This window comes from Pelmatolapia mariae, linkage group LG8, assembly GCF_036321145.2.
Source record: "Pelmatolapia mariae isolate MD_Pm_ZW linkage group LG8, Pm_UMD_F_2, whole genome shotgun sequence".
NCBI classification, from domain to species: domain Eukaryota; kingdom Metazoa; phylum Chordata; class Actinopteri; order Cichliformes; family Cichlidae; genus Pelmatolapia; species Pelmatolapia mariae.
The window spans coordinates 5627735-5645793 of record NC_086234.1 but is presented as its reverse complement, the minus strand read 5'-3'; the positions used below and the strand labels follow the sequence as shown (position 1 = coordinate 5645793).

Sequence of the window (18059 nt, the reverse complement as noted above, 5' to 3'; positions counted from 1 at the left end):
TTCCATTAAACGTGCACAGGGTCTCCTCCTCCCCCTCCCCCTCCTCTCCTCCCCTCCCTTTTTGACCTTGTGGCGAAGCGCTGGCAGCCAAATGTCACATGGCAGGTTTCCACAGAGCCGAGGGCTTCTTGGCCTGAGACGATCCAGCAAAAAAAGAAAAAAGACGGAGACAGAATCAGGGAGGAGACTAAATGATCCATCTTATCAACTCAATAGTATGCTGACATGAATAGCAAGCCTCTCCAAGCCAGAGAGGCGACGCAGAATGAAGAGTGTGCTGGAGAAAGAAAGAAAAAAAACACACCAAGAGGAGGATAATCCTGTAAAATCTCTGCAGAAATTCAATTATTATCCTCTTGTTCACCCTTTGCAATTAATATGGACCTCAGTGGCCTACAAATTCCTTTTATTGTCATTTAATTATGTAAGTAGCATAAGCAATATATAAGGATTGCAGAGTATTAAAGGGGCAGCTTTATTGGAGGCAGTCTTTTGTTTGATTCAGATTCAGGGAAAGAGAAAAAAATAATACTAATTGACAGATATAAATAACTAAAATATAAAACCATACATTAAATACAAATATAGCAAATAACAGTGTTTTTATTCATGCTTTCAGTGGTGCTGCGGGAAATTAAATTAGGCCTATATGACTGCTAATAAATAGCAGCCTTTGTTCAGTTAATGGATAGCCCTGCGTTGGGCATTTTTTAAGGGGAAAAAAAATTAAACGTTACATCACAGTTTGCTAAGAAAAACCCATCAATTAAACGCAAAATAAAAGAAAAGTGCTTTGTGCGCCGCGGCTGGTTTGTGCGCATCTTCTCGGGCAATTAAATTTAATTCACTTTTCTTCCAAAATTAAAGAGAATGAAATTATTAAAGGAGCAGTTTTAAGGACGAGGAGAGGGAGTGAGCAAGGAAGAGAGGGAGAGAGGGAGAATAAGACTGGAGGCATGCAGCTTTATGAACTCTGGTTGAACCGCGGCTGGAGTCGGGCTCGTAAATCATAAAGACACATAACCCAGTCCGCGGCACAACAGCTCGGCTGCCTTACCTTCACAACCTACATTCATTCCGCCGCTGAAACAATCCTGCACGCAAACAAAACACACCGGCTCCTCTCACCTTTGGAAAACCTCCCGGATTAGTGAGTAATCCCAGCAGAAGCACGCGGCTCTCGTGCGTTAAGGTGCACGCGACGTGGCTTTGAGTGGTGAAGGAGTGGACAGTGTTTCTGCAGCTGCAGACCGCCCTGCGTTGCATTTCTGCACACAGGATCGGCGTGTGTGTGTGGATGTGTGTGTGTCTGTGTGTGCGCGTAAAAAGAAAGCCTTTCTGCTGATCGTGCAGGCTCAGTTTCATGTATGGTAATAGGCCTGCGATAAAGATAAGAAAGGGGATTTTTACGTCTTTCTATATGGCAAATTGACTTCCTCTACGTTTCTGCGGCAATTAGAGCAGAATGAAAACCCAGAAACATTAAGATGGCTCAGCAGAGGGCAGGGGGAGCTGAAATATTTTTGGCACTGAAGTCGATTTGAAGTAGATTTAGATAAAGAAAATGGCCTGTTAAGGAGATGCTTCCCACCTCCACCACCACCACTACTGTCATGCATTAAAAACACCCAAAGGCTACCAGTTTTTAATTTCACCGCGAAGCTTTCGGGGCGCAGAGAAATCACACTTCTATGAACACACAGGCAGTCACGTCTTGTTTAAACAATCCTGGGAAGTCGTCCAGCTGCTGTAACAATAAATTCAGACATCCAGTTCAGGACCGATGCCAGAGATGCCGTAAATTACTCAGCCAAAGAAAGCTATCAGTGTTTAGTCTTTATATACCAAATGCATTCTTTGCGTAATGGATCCTTCCTTCCTTAATTTAAAAGAGAGATCAGAGAGGTTCATTTCAAAGCACCAAAGTGGAGACAGACCGCGGTCAGCACAGCAGCATCCATTAAAAAAAGAAAAGAAAAACTTGTAACGAGGCCTGGCTTGTGCTGGCTTTGGTTTTTGGTGACCGCTGCGGCGGATCGATTGGCGGTGCTTTGATCTCTCGTCTTCAGGTTTTGCTCGATCTCTTTGATTGGCTCTTGAGGGTAATATTTAACTCAGTGGCGTTAATTAATGCAAATGGACGTCTTTGATCTTTGATGCGTGCCACAAAAATGTCTCATGGCAGCCGTGGGCCTTATGTCCAAAAGGTCTGATTTACCTCACGCACACTGGTGCAGTTATTTTGTGCAATCACCGTTGATTAAACTGCTTCCTATATTTGGCCAGAACGCTCTGAGAAACCAGATTTATGCTCCACGAGTCGCATTTTACTGATTAAACAAAGACTGAATTAAAATAAACGTTAAAAGTGGAATTTAGCAGACGGAGAAAAAAGCGTGATGTGTTGTGTTTGCTCCAAAACGTTAAAAAACATGCAGACCTACAGAAGAGATGACCCACCCCCACCCCCCTCACCACCACCACCATTTTCCACATTTTGATTGGCTCTAGTTTACCAGGAAATGTGTTGATCCGTGCATCCCTACTGAGAGACACAGATGATTAAATGCACTTGAATGAAATATCACACTTGCCCTTCACACTATCAGCTCCATATCTTTAACCTGATTAGTTTTGGTTTATTTTGTTTAAGTTGAATTTTCGCCTGCTTCTCCAATTCAGGGTCTTGAGCCTATCCCGGCTGAAATTTTGATAATAAGTTAAACATTCTCTGTGCCCCACATGTAGGTTTTGTTTTTTGTTTTTGTTTTTTGTGGCTTTGGTCAGCCCTGAAAGTCTGCCGAGTACCGTCTGCTTGAACAGCTGTACAGCTCTCCATGTATGCTGATGAATCCCACCAGATGTAGCTTATAGCCCTGGAAGGTTCAACTACAAGCTGCCTTTGTGCTAAGACATTCCCATCAGTCGAAGCTGCAATTTGTGTGGCACTGAATTTCTGAGATTTAGTCCTCAGCAATAACTGCTTAACAACGAGCATGCAGCTACCCTGCTTAACCCCTTTGTGCTAAAGTGCAAAGTATTACCCTCAAAGGTGCCCAAAGTAAGGTCTAACCCTAATGTGTGCCTTTGAGAAAGAAAAGATTATGTCAGTTAGAACCATCAAACAGAATTTCAAAGACAAAAATCATTCTGATGGCATAGGAAGAAAAAAATACCGGATTATAACTGATGGTGCATTAAAGTGCAAGCATTACTTTAATGTTACACATATGGTTATAGCACAATAAAAAAAAGTTTTTTATTCTGTTAACATATAATAGGAGGCATTAACACAATTATTGTTATTCTGCAAAGTTATCAGAGAAATAATAGCAAATATTTGCTTTTGAAATGTAGTGAAAGTAGACAGAAATACTTGAGTAAAGCACTGCAGGTGCACACAGGTGCACATATAAACATAAATCCTCCTGAGAGCCTATAAAAAGCGCCATAAACACACAAAGAAAAATCAGCAATAAGTGCGCTGTTTAGACAAAAACTGCCCTCTGATATATGAGAGGTGGAGGCTGGTTGGGTGTGTGTGTGTGTGTGTGTGTGTGTGTGTGTGTGTGTGTGTGTGTGTGTGTGTGTGTGTGAGATGGGGGTGGAGGTGCAGATGGACTGACCTGATAAGTCAGTTTCCACTGAATAACGCATGCACAATAAATATAAATACAAATAGGTTTGATCCTCGTGGAATGTCGTTATCACTCATGTATGACAACATCCCCGAGCTGCACTTTACGCCCATCACTCGCGATCTTCCTCATCGTCCTCTCTCTCTTCTTCTTCTTCTGTCTGGTGTTTGATGGACACACACAAACACACACACACACACCCTCCACATACCCCCACCACCTCCACCTCCAGCCGCCCTCCACTCAGTCTGCAGGCCTGCTGACAAATGCAGCGCACTGCAACCGCTCCTGTCAATTAGCTGCAGGAACCACGTGTGCGCAGAGGAGGGGATTTATTGCCCCGAATTAATTCTCTTGAATCGGCGGTGGCAGAGGCTTGATTCCCCACGCAGGCAACACGAGCGAGTCGATAACCAAACAAATACTCATAAATAACCGTGATTTAAAAATGTTGTTTGGCATCTATAAGCAGTAAACAAACAGCAGATATATATGTATAAGTGTTTGTTTGGGTAATTGTCAACAGCTGCACAGCGCAGGCTGAACAGATGTTATGCAATATATAATGTGTCTTTACGGGAGGATTTTTAAAAATAATGTGCATTAATAAAGCTCCTCCTGTCTTCGCCTTTGATTCATTTGTTGCCTTTGCTGCTTAGAAATGCTAAATATAACCGCGTTACTCCCGAAAACTTTAATCAAACTCACACTGCGAGTGCGTAAAATCCAACTTTGGTGAACTTACTTTTTTCCTTCTCCGGAGCCTCATGCTTTTCCTCACCAGGCCGGGTTCTCCATCCAGTCAGGTCCGTTGGAAATGTTTGTTTGAGGTCCTCCTCCTCACATTTCCCCCTGGCTGCAAACTACAACTCCTCCTCGACTATACGGACAGTGGCAGTGAAAAGGAGACGTGACAAATGATGTGCGGAACAATGCCCACATTGAAGGCTCGTCCGGCAACTTTCCCAGATGTCATATTCTTTACCCTCCACCCTCCCCAACAATGAGGCGCTAAAAGGGAGGAAAGAGGAGAGAAAACAGCCAGCCAAACTGTGCAGAAGGCCTGCAGCTCTAAAGAAAAAAAATCACACACACTAGCACGAAATATCAAATGTAGCGCTCATGTTGCACTGATACACAAACAGAAAGGAATTTACTTGTCTTCTAGACGAATGTTTTTCTTCCCTTCTAGGTGATGTGTCATCATCTACATACTCCCCAAGATGCGAATTTGTGGCTGCTGCTGTATTTACACAAATTCGGATCTACAGGGTGGATATAGGTGACAGATCCTCCGTCTCTGCGGGCGTTTGGACAAAAGCCTGGAAGAATGAAGTCAGCTAATTTAAAAATCAGATCTAAACATGATCTTTTCACTTTGTGAACCGTGACACTGGATATTTCTGGACATTCAGCAATTTCTAATTAAAAAAAAACCCTTCACAAGTTATACTAAAGGCTTCATTAGTGATTAATAAATATTATTGACCTGTTTAAGTCATCAATAAGAAAAAAAATGACAGATTGTGAAAAATCCCCTGGGTTTATGATGTTTATCCCTATCTCATGCTGGAAATCCATGTATGTCATGTATGTAACAGGCTATTAAAGCCACATTAAATACTTTATAGATTTTAATAAGTCATTAACAAGTAATTTATCAAAGGTTTAAGACATGGAGCAGCATGTTAAATGTTAATAAGTCACAAATAAAGAGGATTAATACATGCAGTCTGCAGTTTTTAATATTAGTAACTTATTAATAAAAGGTTGCAATAAAAAAACCTACTGTACAATTAATTACAGGTTAATTAGATAAAGATGAAAATTAGGTTAACAAGCTATTGATAAAAGACTTCATTTATAAAATATTTAGTTATATGTAATACTGGAAGTGTTTAAACCACAAGGTCTTCAATTACAGGAAATGTAATACATGCACTCTGCAATTATTATTGTTACTGACTTACTGATAAAGACTTAATTACCAACAAGTCATTCAGTTTGACAGCCAGATATGTCGTTATTATTTTTTTTTAAAACAACAACAACAACAACATGTTTTTACATTTATAAAGATCGACGCATGTTGCTGGAATTTATGCACAAAAATAAGTCTTTAGTTAAGAACTTATAAATTCATTTATAGAAATGAAGAGAGAATAGTTGTTAATATAAAGTTTGAAAATAAAGTTTATTGCTATTAATGCCAATAAGTTATTACTGTATGAAAATCTGAAGTTGTAACTGTTTATATCTCGTTGATGGGGTAGGTTAATTTCCAAGAATTGAATTATAAATGCAAATGAGAAATTAATAAGGGTTTAATGTCTCAGCTTTCCAGTTTTAAAAAAGGTTATTAGAATTTGCTGAATGCAAATACAAGCAGCTGTTATTAAGTCATGAATAAGATGTTTTCAATTTTTTTTAATAATAAAAATTGCAATAATAAGAATATTGAGACAAGCGGTATGATACAACACGTTACACTCAACCTCAAAAGTTAATAAGTCATTAATATGGGTTCATAATAACCCGTTCTGAGGGTATATATAAATTAGTCAGACGTTTGAGCTTTTAAATGATGAACGCTATCATTAGAAGAAGGTTGGACATAACAACAGTTTATGTTACTACATTATTAAAATACTTTTAGTTAAAAAATCTGCAGTAACAACAATGTCATTAGTAAGGAATATTAACCACAATACCTGCAGTTATAACTGTTTATATGTCAATAATAAAGGTGTTAAACCGCCAAGAATGTGATTATAAATGGAAACATGCAAACACTTAGGGGTTTATTACACCAGGTATCCAGTTATAAACATAAAAAGGTTATTAAGATTCATTTAAAGCAAACACATGCAGTCATGGATGTGAATAAGTCATTGTTATGGTGTTTTGATAACCCGCTCAGATCACAAAGTGACCAAATCTACACTTATTGATGTTTCAAAGTAACAGTACTAAGTAATAAGTCATTTAAAAAGGAGGTAAATCACTAAGAACAGAATTTTTAAATGTGTTTGTGATTATATAAGTTAATAAGGAGTATTGACTACAGCACCTGGAGTTATAAGGGTTTCTTTACTCATTAATAAACTTGTTTAACTGCCAAAAATGTGGCTATAGATGGAAATGTGCAAATAATAAAGGGTTTGATAAATCAGGTCTGGAGATATAAATGTTAATGAGTTATTATTAAATGGGTTCTGATGGTAGGTCTACAGTTATACACGCTAACAAGTTGTTACTAAATGGATGTTGTGTCCGTACCATCTGCAGGGAGTTTCCAAAAAATATCCACTCAGTTCTTATAACCAGCCCAAAGAAGCTTCTACAGCCCTAACACCCAAATGTTATTATTTATGGTTTATAATAAATCTATAAGAGTAACTTAATGATTTATTAACTATTAGCTAGAAAACCACCAACTCTAAACATTTTTGTAAAATATGCCCACAGAGGTTTGAGTTTGGACAAATGTTTTACAGCTGCAGTGACCTCATGGGTGTCTTTCTCTAATAAGAAGTAAGACTTAAACATTATGAGCATTTGTAACAGTGATATGACTGAACGCACGTCACTGTCAGAGGCTACAGAGTCCTTTTCGAGAAACTCAGACACTCAAATCAGAGTAAATACCAAAAGATTACAAAAAGTCCTCCATTAGAAGTTTGAACTCAGCACTAGAAATCCTGCAAGGTCATCAACTGGCACTAAAGCATCTTAAAATGTGTAACTACATGACACACAGCTGGCTTAGGGCAGTGTTTCCTAATTGAAGGTTATTGTGTGACCTCAGAGGGGTCATAAGATAAGCATGAGAGGCCATGGGGTTATTAAGAAGAAGGAAGAAAAAGATGCTTTTTTCTCTTATTTTGCTGTCAAATGTAAAATAATTTAACAGGTTTGAGCTTTAAAAAGTTATTTAAACTAAAAACAAAGGAGAAGTTTCACATTAAGAAAGTAATTTTTAAAACACTTTATAAAACTTTATAAAACGTTTGGGATCTTAAATATGTCATATTTTAATTAGAAGCAGATAAAAATGGTGCAGTAAAAAAAAGGCCTTAGCACCTTTGGAATAACATGGAATACAGATTAAAGCATAACACAAAGTAGAAATACTCTAGTACAAAGTACATGAAGTCAGTCTGATTATTTCCTCTCCAGCTAACGTAAAGAAAAATGAACCCAACCTTTTATTATTATTATTTTTTAAATCAAAAAGCAGCTTCACTCCCAGCTCAGAGTGCGCAGGATTAAATGTGTTTCACTCCACTCGACCTGATCAAACCGAAAGAGATAACAGATAAACAAAGCTCGTCTTTTTCTCTGTTCTTCTCTGTAACTTACATGCCCCCGATGATAAGAGCTCGAGCTGGAGGCAAAACCCCCAGAAAGAAACCTCATCCATCATCAGCCTGCTCGGTCTGAGGCGCCCTCTGCTGGCACAGCCGCCTCATTACAGAGACCTCACGGACACAAACAAACAAACGGCAGCAGCTGTGAAGTCACACACAGCCTGCCAGATGTTGAGCACCCATACAAACAAAAATGTTCAAGGTGGTTTCATGCATTTTATGATTTTGATTAAAGTCGTTCACACTGACTGGCTGATTTTAACATTTATGCGCAAATAAATACAAACTCCTTATGTTTACGCTCTCTATTATTAGGTATACGACATTATATGTATATATATATATATTTCTATTCGCTGATTTTGAAACTAAGACCTCAATATTTGTGCTAAATTCTAAATTCTGTAAATGTATATAGGAGATACATAACTCAGCGTGCATCGCCACATTTTTTAAACTCAGTTTTCTCGCAAACAAAAGCGCAAAGTGGAGCTGAATTCTGCTAATTTTACGCAGCTGCTTTGGAGTGATTGAATCCCTGATCATAAACTGTGAAAAATATGAGAAATATAAGCATTGAAGCCTCTTCTCTCCTGTGCAAAAGCACCGCGTTATTGCGCTCCTGAGCCTCGGTGGTGACAGTGCAAAGTCTTCCTCCTGACGCATCTGCGGGCTGCAGTCTCTACCGTCTCCTGACCCAGCGATGATCCCCGCCGCCATGAATTATGCATGAGATCCGGGTACAGATTACCCCTATCAATATGCAATACTCATTACGCTGGCTAAATTGCCACTTAATAGTTATGAATATGTGGAAAATGTCTGGGACCCATATAGCCCACCACTACTTTTTTACTCTTTTTTTTTCTTAAACCTGAAATGAGTTTGGAAATACTTTTGGAAATATTGCAGAAGTCTCTTGCAGTCTTTTGCTTTCCTGCACATAATATCATTATGTTTTATTAGTGGCCGCTAGACAATGCACTCCAGGACCCACATAGCCTGGCTTTTCTTTATGTAAAGTCAGTGAAGCCTGTGTCCAGCTCGGAGTTGTCCGAGACTTCACCTTTGGCCGCTCGGTGACTTGACAGATTCGGATAAATCACTCCAGGACCTCGCTCAAGTTCGTTTTTGCATGGCAGCTCTATAAAGCGTCTCATTAGCCTTCAAAAGATTTTATTTTCCCTCCTAAAAAATCAGCTTGTGTTTGAAAAAGAAACTTTGGATTACTTTCTTTTAAGTATGAAAATCTGCCAGTATGTGTCCACGCTGAGCAGAAACAGGGGCCTCTAAATGAGGATGTTCAAACAGCAAAACGTTTAGGATTTTCATGATAAAAGTGACAAATAATCAGTGTTAAAATGTGGCTCTGTGGCTCAAACTCAGAACTAAAATTTGCGCAATTAAATCTTAATATTTAGACTGTTTTTAAAATAACATTTTAGCAGCCACACTCTTTTAATGCGTAACAGTTATTGGAAGTTTTCGCGCAGCAGCTTAAACTAACTAAACATGAGTGGACACCACTTCCTTCCCCAGTCCAGCCTTTGCAGTCCCATCCACGCAGTTAAGCCGTCACTTTCATTCAAGGTTGTGAATTATATAGTACATTGTCTACTCCCCAAAACCATAAAACCAACTTTATGGACCTCACGTGACTTTTCACAGTCTGTAAGTAATATAGGCCTATACAATCTTTGGTAAGGGGGATTTTTACCAACTTCAGCCTTGCCTATATACCTGTAAAGCCAAAGCTTTACTCCCTCTTTTTTTTTAAAGGTGGATTTTATCAGCAACATATTTTCCCACATGGCAAACATCTCGCTGCAGAGAGGTAAGTGTTTAAAAAGTCTTCTTTTTCACTGTGTCTGTGCCAAAAACAATGCGTCAAAAATTGACCCGAAATCTTGTTTGTGTGTGTGACATTTTAACAAATCCTTCAGGTTAATCATTAATAAGTTTAATGCGGGTGAAAAGCAGCCACACACACACTCACATACACACGCACGCACACACAGAAAAAGTTGCGCATCTCCACTTAAATATGGCCTGCCTTTTTTAAAAAAGAAAAACCGAATCTGTTTTTATTCTAATCGATGAGACAGTCGAGACACGTTCAAAGCAATTGAGAGAAACTTTATTTTCAAGCGCTATGAGTTCACTTACAAATACAAAAAGCTTATTGGAGAAAAAAGCTTACATCACTGCCTATCCACAGAATAACCCTTTGCACTAAAAATTTATCACATTGACAGGTTGAATACATTTGCATTGCTCATAATTAGTCCTAAACAATAGTAATAATAATAATAATTATAATAATAATAATAACAGATGCACAAAATATCCTAGAGCTACACATTGGCTTGAAAGTTTATGGATCTTGGCCACAAGTTAACCATCAAAAATAGCAGTAAAAGTTACACTAAAGCGCTTTGAATGGCCCCCGGAATACATTACATTCAATGAAGAGCAGCATGTGGTTTGGAAACTTCTTCTTTTCTTTTCCTTTTTTTTAAACGTGTGTTTTGTTTTGTTTTTACTGTACAATGAATTTACTCCTGTTAGACCGCGGAGAAGTTACAATAAAGAGCTCAAGTTGAAACACCTTCAAGAGAAAGACAGAAAGAGACAGAAAGAGAGAGGAGAGATGGACAGATAACTCCCCAGCCCTGCGATATTTACATCTTATTTTCCACATCTAAGCTACAACAACAGTGAACTAAAAATGGCATTTTAAGACCACAGAATACTTCTTTTTCTATCACAATGGCATGCTGGAAGGTGCTGCGCTTTAAATAGCTTTACAGTACTCATGGATTCTCTTTTTTAACTTATTATGTTTTTCTTTTTTTCTTTCTTTCTGTTTTTTTTTTTTTTTAACTCCACCAAAAAGTTATTCAGTTGTGGAAGGCGCTCCCTCCCGTTACGAGGCTCATGCTTTTCAGTTTATTGTCCTTCTTCCACTTCATCCTGCGGTTCTGAAACCAGATTTTGATCTGTCTTTCGGAAAGACACAGGGCGTGGGCTATCTCTATCCTCCGCCGTCTGGTTAGGTACCTATTGAAGTGAAACTCTTTCTCCAGCTCTAGCGTCTGGTAGCGGGTGTACGCAGTTCGGGCCCTTTTCCCATCAGGTCCAGTCATATCTACAATTTTACAGAAAATCCAGAAAATTAGCAACCGCACTGCACACCAACAACTACACTTTTTTTCTGTCTTTTCTCCCTTTTTTAATGTGGGGGGGCTTTTCACTGTGATTTAATGGACGGAGAGGGGGGGTCACACAGCATGAAATGGGTGGAAGCATGCAACCAACACGACACATAACACAACACAACAATCAGCCTTCCCTCTGCAGCTCTGGGCCAGCACAGCTCACTACACCCCACACCTCCTCCGGGCTCCAGCGGCATTTAAAGCAAACAACCCCACAAAGATTTTTTTTTCTTACTGATTCTGCCCCTAAATTCTTCCTTCCACGCCAGCCTGCGCACTCATGCAACACCTGACAGATTTATGGCACGCCGTCAGCTTGACAGCCTTCAAAACTAAATATTAAGAGAGGTGGAAATCTACCATGGCTTATGTGCAGCTTCCGCATCCACGGGAATATTTGTGGCGTTTGGCAGTCGTTTGCTGTGGGAGTGGAGGAGGTGGCGTTGGGCTCCTGGTGCTGCTGCTGCTGCTGCTGCGCCCGCGGTGCCGTGCCGGAGGAACCTCCGCCGCCTCCGCCGCCGCTGCTATGCGCGCCCTCCTCGCTCTCGGATGCGACCGTGGCGTCCTCTATCTCCGTGAAATGAGCGCTGTTGCTTTTGTTGAGGCTGCTGCCGCCCGAGGTCGCGCTCCGGTCAGAGGGAGGAGAGGGGCTTTTTAGTTCCAGCTGCTCCCGGCTGGCTGTGGCGCACGACGGCGGCGGCGGCGGCACCGGGTCTGGAGACGACAGCGAGCAGTTGGGCGTCTGTCTGTAGCGGGCGTCCGCCCCAAATCCCCGGGCATCCTCCCTCACAGCCCCGAAGTGGCCGCCGGTGTTGGTGCGGTTCACGGTTAGGTCCATGCCATTGTAGTTGTAGCCGAAAGACCCGGAGTGCATGGTGCCAGGGTCTCTGAAGGAGCCGCTCACAGCGCCGTTAGTCCCATAATTTAGTAACTGATAGTCGGAGCCATTTGGATAGCGCCCTGAGAACGAGTTTACAAAGTAAGAGCTCATTTGCTTGGATTTTTAAAGCCTCGATTTGTAGATCTTTGTCGCTATAATCCTGTGTGCTTGCACGATTTATGGATGCAATCATGAATTATAAGCAATGAAGCCCTACTGTACTTTGCCAGGTATGCGGCCAAATATGGGAGAGCGTTCGGGAATCACGTGCCTTTGTTGACCAGTCGTAAATCCTCACTGATGACTTCAAGAGGTAATTCATGCTCCATGGTTACAAATGATGACGAAATAATGGTCGTTAGGGCTCCAGTCAATGGTGCCTCCCCGCTGCGCCCCGAGAGCCGCGCAGGCAGAGAGCGCCATCTTCCGGACAGCTGCGGTAGCACCCCGCCGGGACTCGCTGTCAGGGCCCCCGGAGTCATCCATCATTTATGTAACACTCATAACGCAGGCCACAAAAGGCTCAGGTAGCACAAAACAGCGAGCTCTCAGCCAAACTCGCGCACTTTACCCAAAAGTATCCAAAAAAGGTGGAAATTTTCACTTTTACGCCCGTATTATATGATTTTATTGTGGCTTAAGAAGCTGAGCAGACGCTGAGCCACTACCATTACTACTAAAACTACTAATACCACCGCTACTGCTAATAATATTCGTACAAATAATAATAATAATAGACAACCAGAATTTCCAATATACATCAAAAAGCCTTTATTTCTATGTACAATTTCCTAAACAAAATATTGCACACAATATCCAGATGTGCATCGAAGACAACAATAAATAACATGTAACATCTGTACAAATTTCTTTCTTTTCTTCTTTTTTAATGGCACAAAACAAGCCTACAGACTATCACAGAGCGACCACAGCCACAGGATGTACAGTTAAAAGGACGAAAACTCCTCTTTTAATGTCAAAATAAAATCAACATTAAAACAAAGAAAGGAACTCAGTAGGCCTACACGATCATGAGGTAACAACATGAACCAAACACTAAAAATTATTTACATTTTGGCGGATTTTTTTATTATTATTTGATTTTATTTGTTTGTTTTTTGTTTGTTTTTTGTTTTTTTGCATAGTCCCCTAAATAAACGCACGAGCACACACAGGACAAACAGAGGAGGACCTGGTTTCTGATTTTTAACCTAATGCGGACACAGTCACTGTGCAGATACTGGAATAAACTCTACACGTCTCTAACATGTGATTTGGCAGCACTTTGTATCTACAAAGAAATAATACATTGTTTTTTTAATGTCAGGAGTGTGCACATACACACACACATGCCTTTTATTTTATTTTATTTTATTTTAAGTGTCTTTTTAGCTCTTTTTCTCCGCCTGTTCCTCCTCCTCGGGCGTCTTTGAGGGGTTGAGGAGTTTGTTCTCCTTTTTCCACTTCATCCTGCGGTTCTGAAACCAGATTTTGATCTGTCTCTCCGTCAGGCACAGGGCGTGGGAGATCTCTATCCGGCGCCTCCTGGTCAGGTAGCGGTTAAAGTGGAACTCCTTCTCCAGCTCCAGAGTCTGGTAGCGGGTGTAGGTCTGTCGGCCCCTGCGGCCGCTGCTGCCAAACGGGCCTGCAATGAAAATGAAGTCATGTGTTAATAATTAAATGTTAAGTGCGGGAGGAAAACGCACTCACTGTGTGCAGTGATGCATCCAAATTAAATAATTAAGTAAATACAAATAAACAAAATAAAATAAAACCGTTCTGCGCAAAAGTCCGAAAAAATCAAAATGTATGTTTTTATTTTATATTTCTCCTTTCTGTAGGTGCAGATTTATCTTGTTTTTTTAAAAAAAATTTACACATATATATGTCATATTACGATAGTAGGCCCATTATATCTCTTAAACTTCCCACATGGCGCCTGTTACAGTAAGCCTTTCAGAAAAGTGTCATTAGTACAGCGCAGTCTCTGTATAATAAATGATGCACTGGCTCTCTTGTGTCATCTAAAGCACGCATTGTGCACGTGCAGTGAGAGGCAGGCTTGTTTTCTCCTTTAATTTGCAGTGAAATTCATGTTTTTTTTGTTCGTGTTTGGGACGTTAAATTAAGTTTTTTAGCCAAAAGGCGCGTTAAAAAATCCAAAAAGGGGCCATGTGACGCGAGCTGGGAGCTCTTGGGTTGAAGCTCGGGTGGTGTAGGCCCACTGAGTTCGTGCGTGTGCGTGCGTGCGCGCAATGTAGTGAATGTGTGTGTGTGTGTGTGTGCGCGGGTATGCAGCCCGTGCCTGTGTTGTGCTGATGATGTAGTAGTAGCCAAAAGCCCCGAAGGCGCACGAATCTCCGCGTGCAATCGCCAAAAACACAAACTTCCCGCTCGGCTCTGTCTCCGCGCGCTGTGCTGCTCGCAATGATCTGAAAGGCTTTCCACACCTGGCAGGTAGCCTCCTCTAACGGCCGTGGGTACTCACCGGCGGAGCAGGCGTTCATCCTCTGCATCCACGGGTAGATCAGCGTGGACGACTTGTCGTCGATGCTGCTGCTCATGCTGACAGCTTGCTCCGGGCACTCCGCTTTGCGCTGCTGATGCTCCTGAGTGACAAACAGCGGCTGGTCCTCGCGGCTCGAGAAAGCGCACGAGCCCTCCGCGTCCTTGTAGAAAGTCCCGACCGGGTTGTAGTCGCAGGGCGCTCCGCCGCCGGCCCGGCCGTAGATGGCCGCGGCCGCTGCGCCCGTCTGCTGGTAGTAAGACGCCGGGTAAACCTTCTCCTGCATGTTGGCTGCTCCATATGTGGCCGCGTTGGAGTAGTGTCTTAACGGATCGGTGTATCCCGAGGAATAAAGCGGTATCTGACCCAGGAGAGAGTCCTGTCCTCCCGGCAGAGACACGGGAAAAGTTGAGTTAACAAAATAGGAACTCATTGGGTGGACAACGGGGTGTATATACTCCGGAGGAATATGATTTGTTGTCTTTTATAGTCCAAGTGGTTTTGCCATTACTTTATCGGAGATTTGGTTTTTGCTGAAAGGGGGGGTTGTGAGGTGCCACTGAATACAGAGGGGAAGTGTACCATCTGATCAACCTCTGGCCAATCACCGCCGTCTGTGCTTGCACTATTGCACCCATGGGGGGCTCTTGTTGCGCGCAGGAGTCCCCGGTGAATCGAAATGAAGCGCTCGAGCTTGTCGCTCGCGCACACGCTCACACAGACGCGAAGACTCATAGAAATATATTTATACTTTTTTTAAAGCCTAAATATAACCCCAGTTTCATGCAATCCAGCCCTCTCTCTCCCACACTCTGTCACACACAAACACACGGTGCAAAAAAGCAAAACATTTACGCACAGCCTGAGTCTCGCTCAGCCTCTAACCTTCACTTCCATCTCCTTTAATAATTCACTAAAGCCAACAAAGTCTGGAATAAAACTCTTCTGCCAGTAAACCCTTTAAAACGAGCACTAACTGATCCACATGGACGCAAGAAACCTGCGTCAGTGATGCATATATTTCACTCTTCGAAGGTGAGACCTCATCCTGATTCAACCCTGACTGACTGAAGTCCACGAAGACGTGCAGAGAGCAGCGGGGAGGACACGCGCCGGCACTCAGGATCATCATAATCATCATCATCATCATCATCACGTTAACACACCATGATGAAGTGGACAACAATTTCACACTAAAAAAAAAAACTGGTAAGTATGAAGGGTTGAAAGACGTCTCAGGTGCCTGGAGCCTGCTTTTCGTTTCTTTGTTTTCACCCATGAACTAATTTGTATTTAAGAGCAAACAAGGAGGGAAATTAACGCGACTATTATTAGTCTTCTGTGTTTTTCTTCTCTGTCCATCATTTAACTCGTATTGATTGATTGTTATAATTAATAAAATACAAATTTTGCTTCCATTCTGAAGCTAAATCGCTTTTCGAAATGTAAAGTTTGCAGAATTTCGTTCAAAAAGAAAGGAAAATGCATTTATAATAAATTATTCTGTATTGCCTTCTGTTCAGTTAGTTTGCCTTTAAAAAAGCCAATAACTCTGAATAAAAGCCAGAAAAAAGCAGTTTTTAAAAGTATTCTAACGTGAGTATAAAACGCATAAATTGTATTAGAGCTTCATAGACGGAGGAAAAATAATAATAATCAGGAATGAATAATCCGCCTCTTGTCTTTGATTTTGCGCCCTTGACCCACAGATTTTCTGTTTGCGTCATGTCTGCGTTGAAAACATTTTATATTTCAATATTTCGATCAGAATTGAGATGAAATCAAATCTTAATCTTTAGCTGGATTGGCGCCTCTCCGCCAGGCCGCAGTCCCTGCAGCCCGGTGCTGGACAGCTGCTGGACATTTGGAGAAACACTGACTAACAAAGAGGCAATCCCGTGTTTTCCCGTCACGTTATGGCCTCAGCCATAAACTCCCAGCATCAAACAGGACGCAGAACACCCTGCAGAGGCGCCGGAAATAGAAAATAAATCGATAAAAGAGAGCAGCGGTGATTATTGACTCCGCGTTTTGTGCAAAATCAGGACGAGGATGCATCAGAGCGAATATTTGTTTAAAGCTACATCAAAAAATGTGAGGGGGGAAAAAAGCAGAAAGGCGAAAAGATACAACTAGGACACGGTGCGCAATATCAGCATAAATCGATTTCTTCAGAATAAAAGCACAAATATACAATAATCCGAATAAATCAATCAGCAGAGTGAAAAACGTGTAGCCGGAGATCTTTTTGTTTTTTACCCCCAAGAAAAACATGACTCAGCTGTAGCACAGGCCCTGTACCATCACCATCATCATCATCATCATCAAAGTCAAGCTTGCCTGGCCTGAAGCCACCTGGTTATACAACACCAGTCGCCAGCAGGCCTCAGACTCGGCAAAAGAGTCTTTTTTCACCATTTTAGGGAAAATATTTGGCGTGTGAAGGAATTGCAGCACCTCAGGGGTTAAACAGAGAGGGCAGCAACTGGTTGTGAATAGCACAAACAGCGCAAGCGGAATAATAAGATGCTTTGGAGAGGGTAATTTCCCTTTCTTAAAGACAGATCTCCCCGTTTCCAGCTTTGTAAACATCAGGCCTGCAGTGACAGTGAAGCAGCAGCAGCAGCAGCAGCAGGAATATCAGAAACATGGTGCCCTTACCTTTGTTGATAATCCGTCATTTCCAGTGTGGGTGCCACTCCGCAGCAGCTCCTCTTCGCTTCCTGTCAGCCCCACAAAGAAAAAAAATCCCCACTTTGCTTAAGTGATTTCATGAAAGTAATCCCACTATTCCAGGAGTGTGGTGATCCCTCATTTTCACGAACATAAAGCCACACAAGTACAGCCACATTAACGAGGCGCGCACGGCGCAGGAATTGCGCAGAGCCTCCATCGCCTACTTTTTTTTTTTTTAGGGAGAGGGGGGGAATTACGCACGAAACCGCGAGCGGCTGTTCTTACCAACACTCCAAACGCTCACTGCACATGCAAAGAGCCCAGAAAAAGCTTGTGTTAGTAAGTGTTAAGTGAACGAGCGGTTGGAAAACAGCAGCTGCAATATAACCTCATGGGAAATAAGTTCCCATTCCTGCTGTCCACATGACCCCTCAGCAACCAATCCCCGAGCCAGGCGAGTCGTAAACTTCCAAGGCAAAGTTGTAAATTTTCATAAACAGCGGCCGTTTTTGTGCTTTGGACGCGCTTTCCTCACCGCCATCTTTATTTTCTCCCAAAGAATGAAATGTTTAAATTTTGCGTCAATATGGTAGAAAAGGGTCAAGATGTGGAGGTGTGAGGGTGTTCTGCGGGGAAGGATGCGCTCTCGGTTCTGATCCATCTGGTTCGGGAAAGGTTTGTAGCTTCTTATTGATCTCTAACCACGGCGGTGGTCTTATTCGCGTACCCAAAAATTCAAATCGAATAACAGGAAGTGAATCTGGCTCCAGT

The 18059-nt window shown here is 41.7% G+C and overlaps 2 protein-coding genes across 2 annotated transcripts; both read right to left on the bottom strand.

Moving 5' to 3' along the window:
* Window positions 1–10908: 10908 nt before the first annotated feature.
* Window positions 10909–12217, bottom strand: hoxb5b (homeobox B5b). The gene is made up of 2 exons (XM_063481917.1): window positions 11587–12217; window positions 10909–11156 (listed from the first exon to the last, which is right to left on the bottom strand). The coding sequence occupies exons 1-2, from the start codon at window positions 12215–12217 to the stop codon at window positions 10909–10911; spliced, it is 879 nt and encodes a 292-aa protein (XP_063337987.1).
* Window positions 12218–13494: 1277 nt separating this feature from the next.
* hoxb6b (homeobox B6b) lies at window positions 13495–15045 on the bottom strand. Its single transcript, XM_063481916.1, has 2 exons — window positions 14595–15045; window positions 13495–13751 (listed from the first exon to the last, which is right to left on the bottom strand). Exons 1-2 carry the CDS (start codon window positions 15043–15045, stop codon window positions 13495–13497), a joined length of 708 nt encoding a protein of 235 aa, XP_063337986.1.
* Window positions 15046–18059: the final 3014 nt, after the last annotated feature.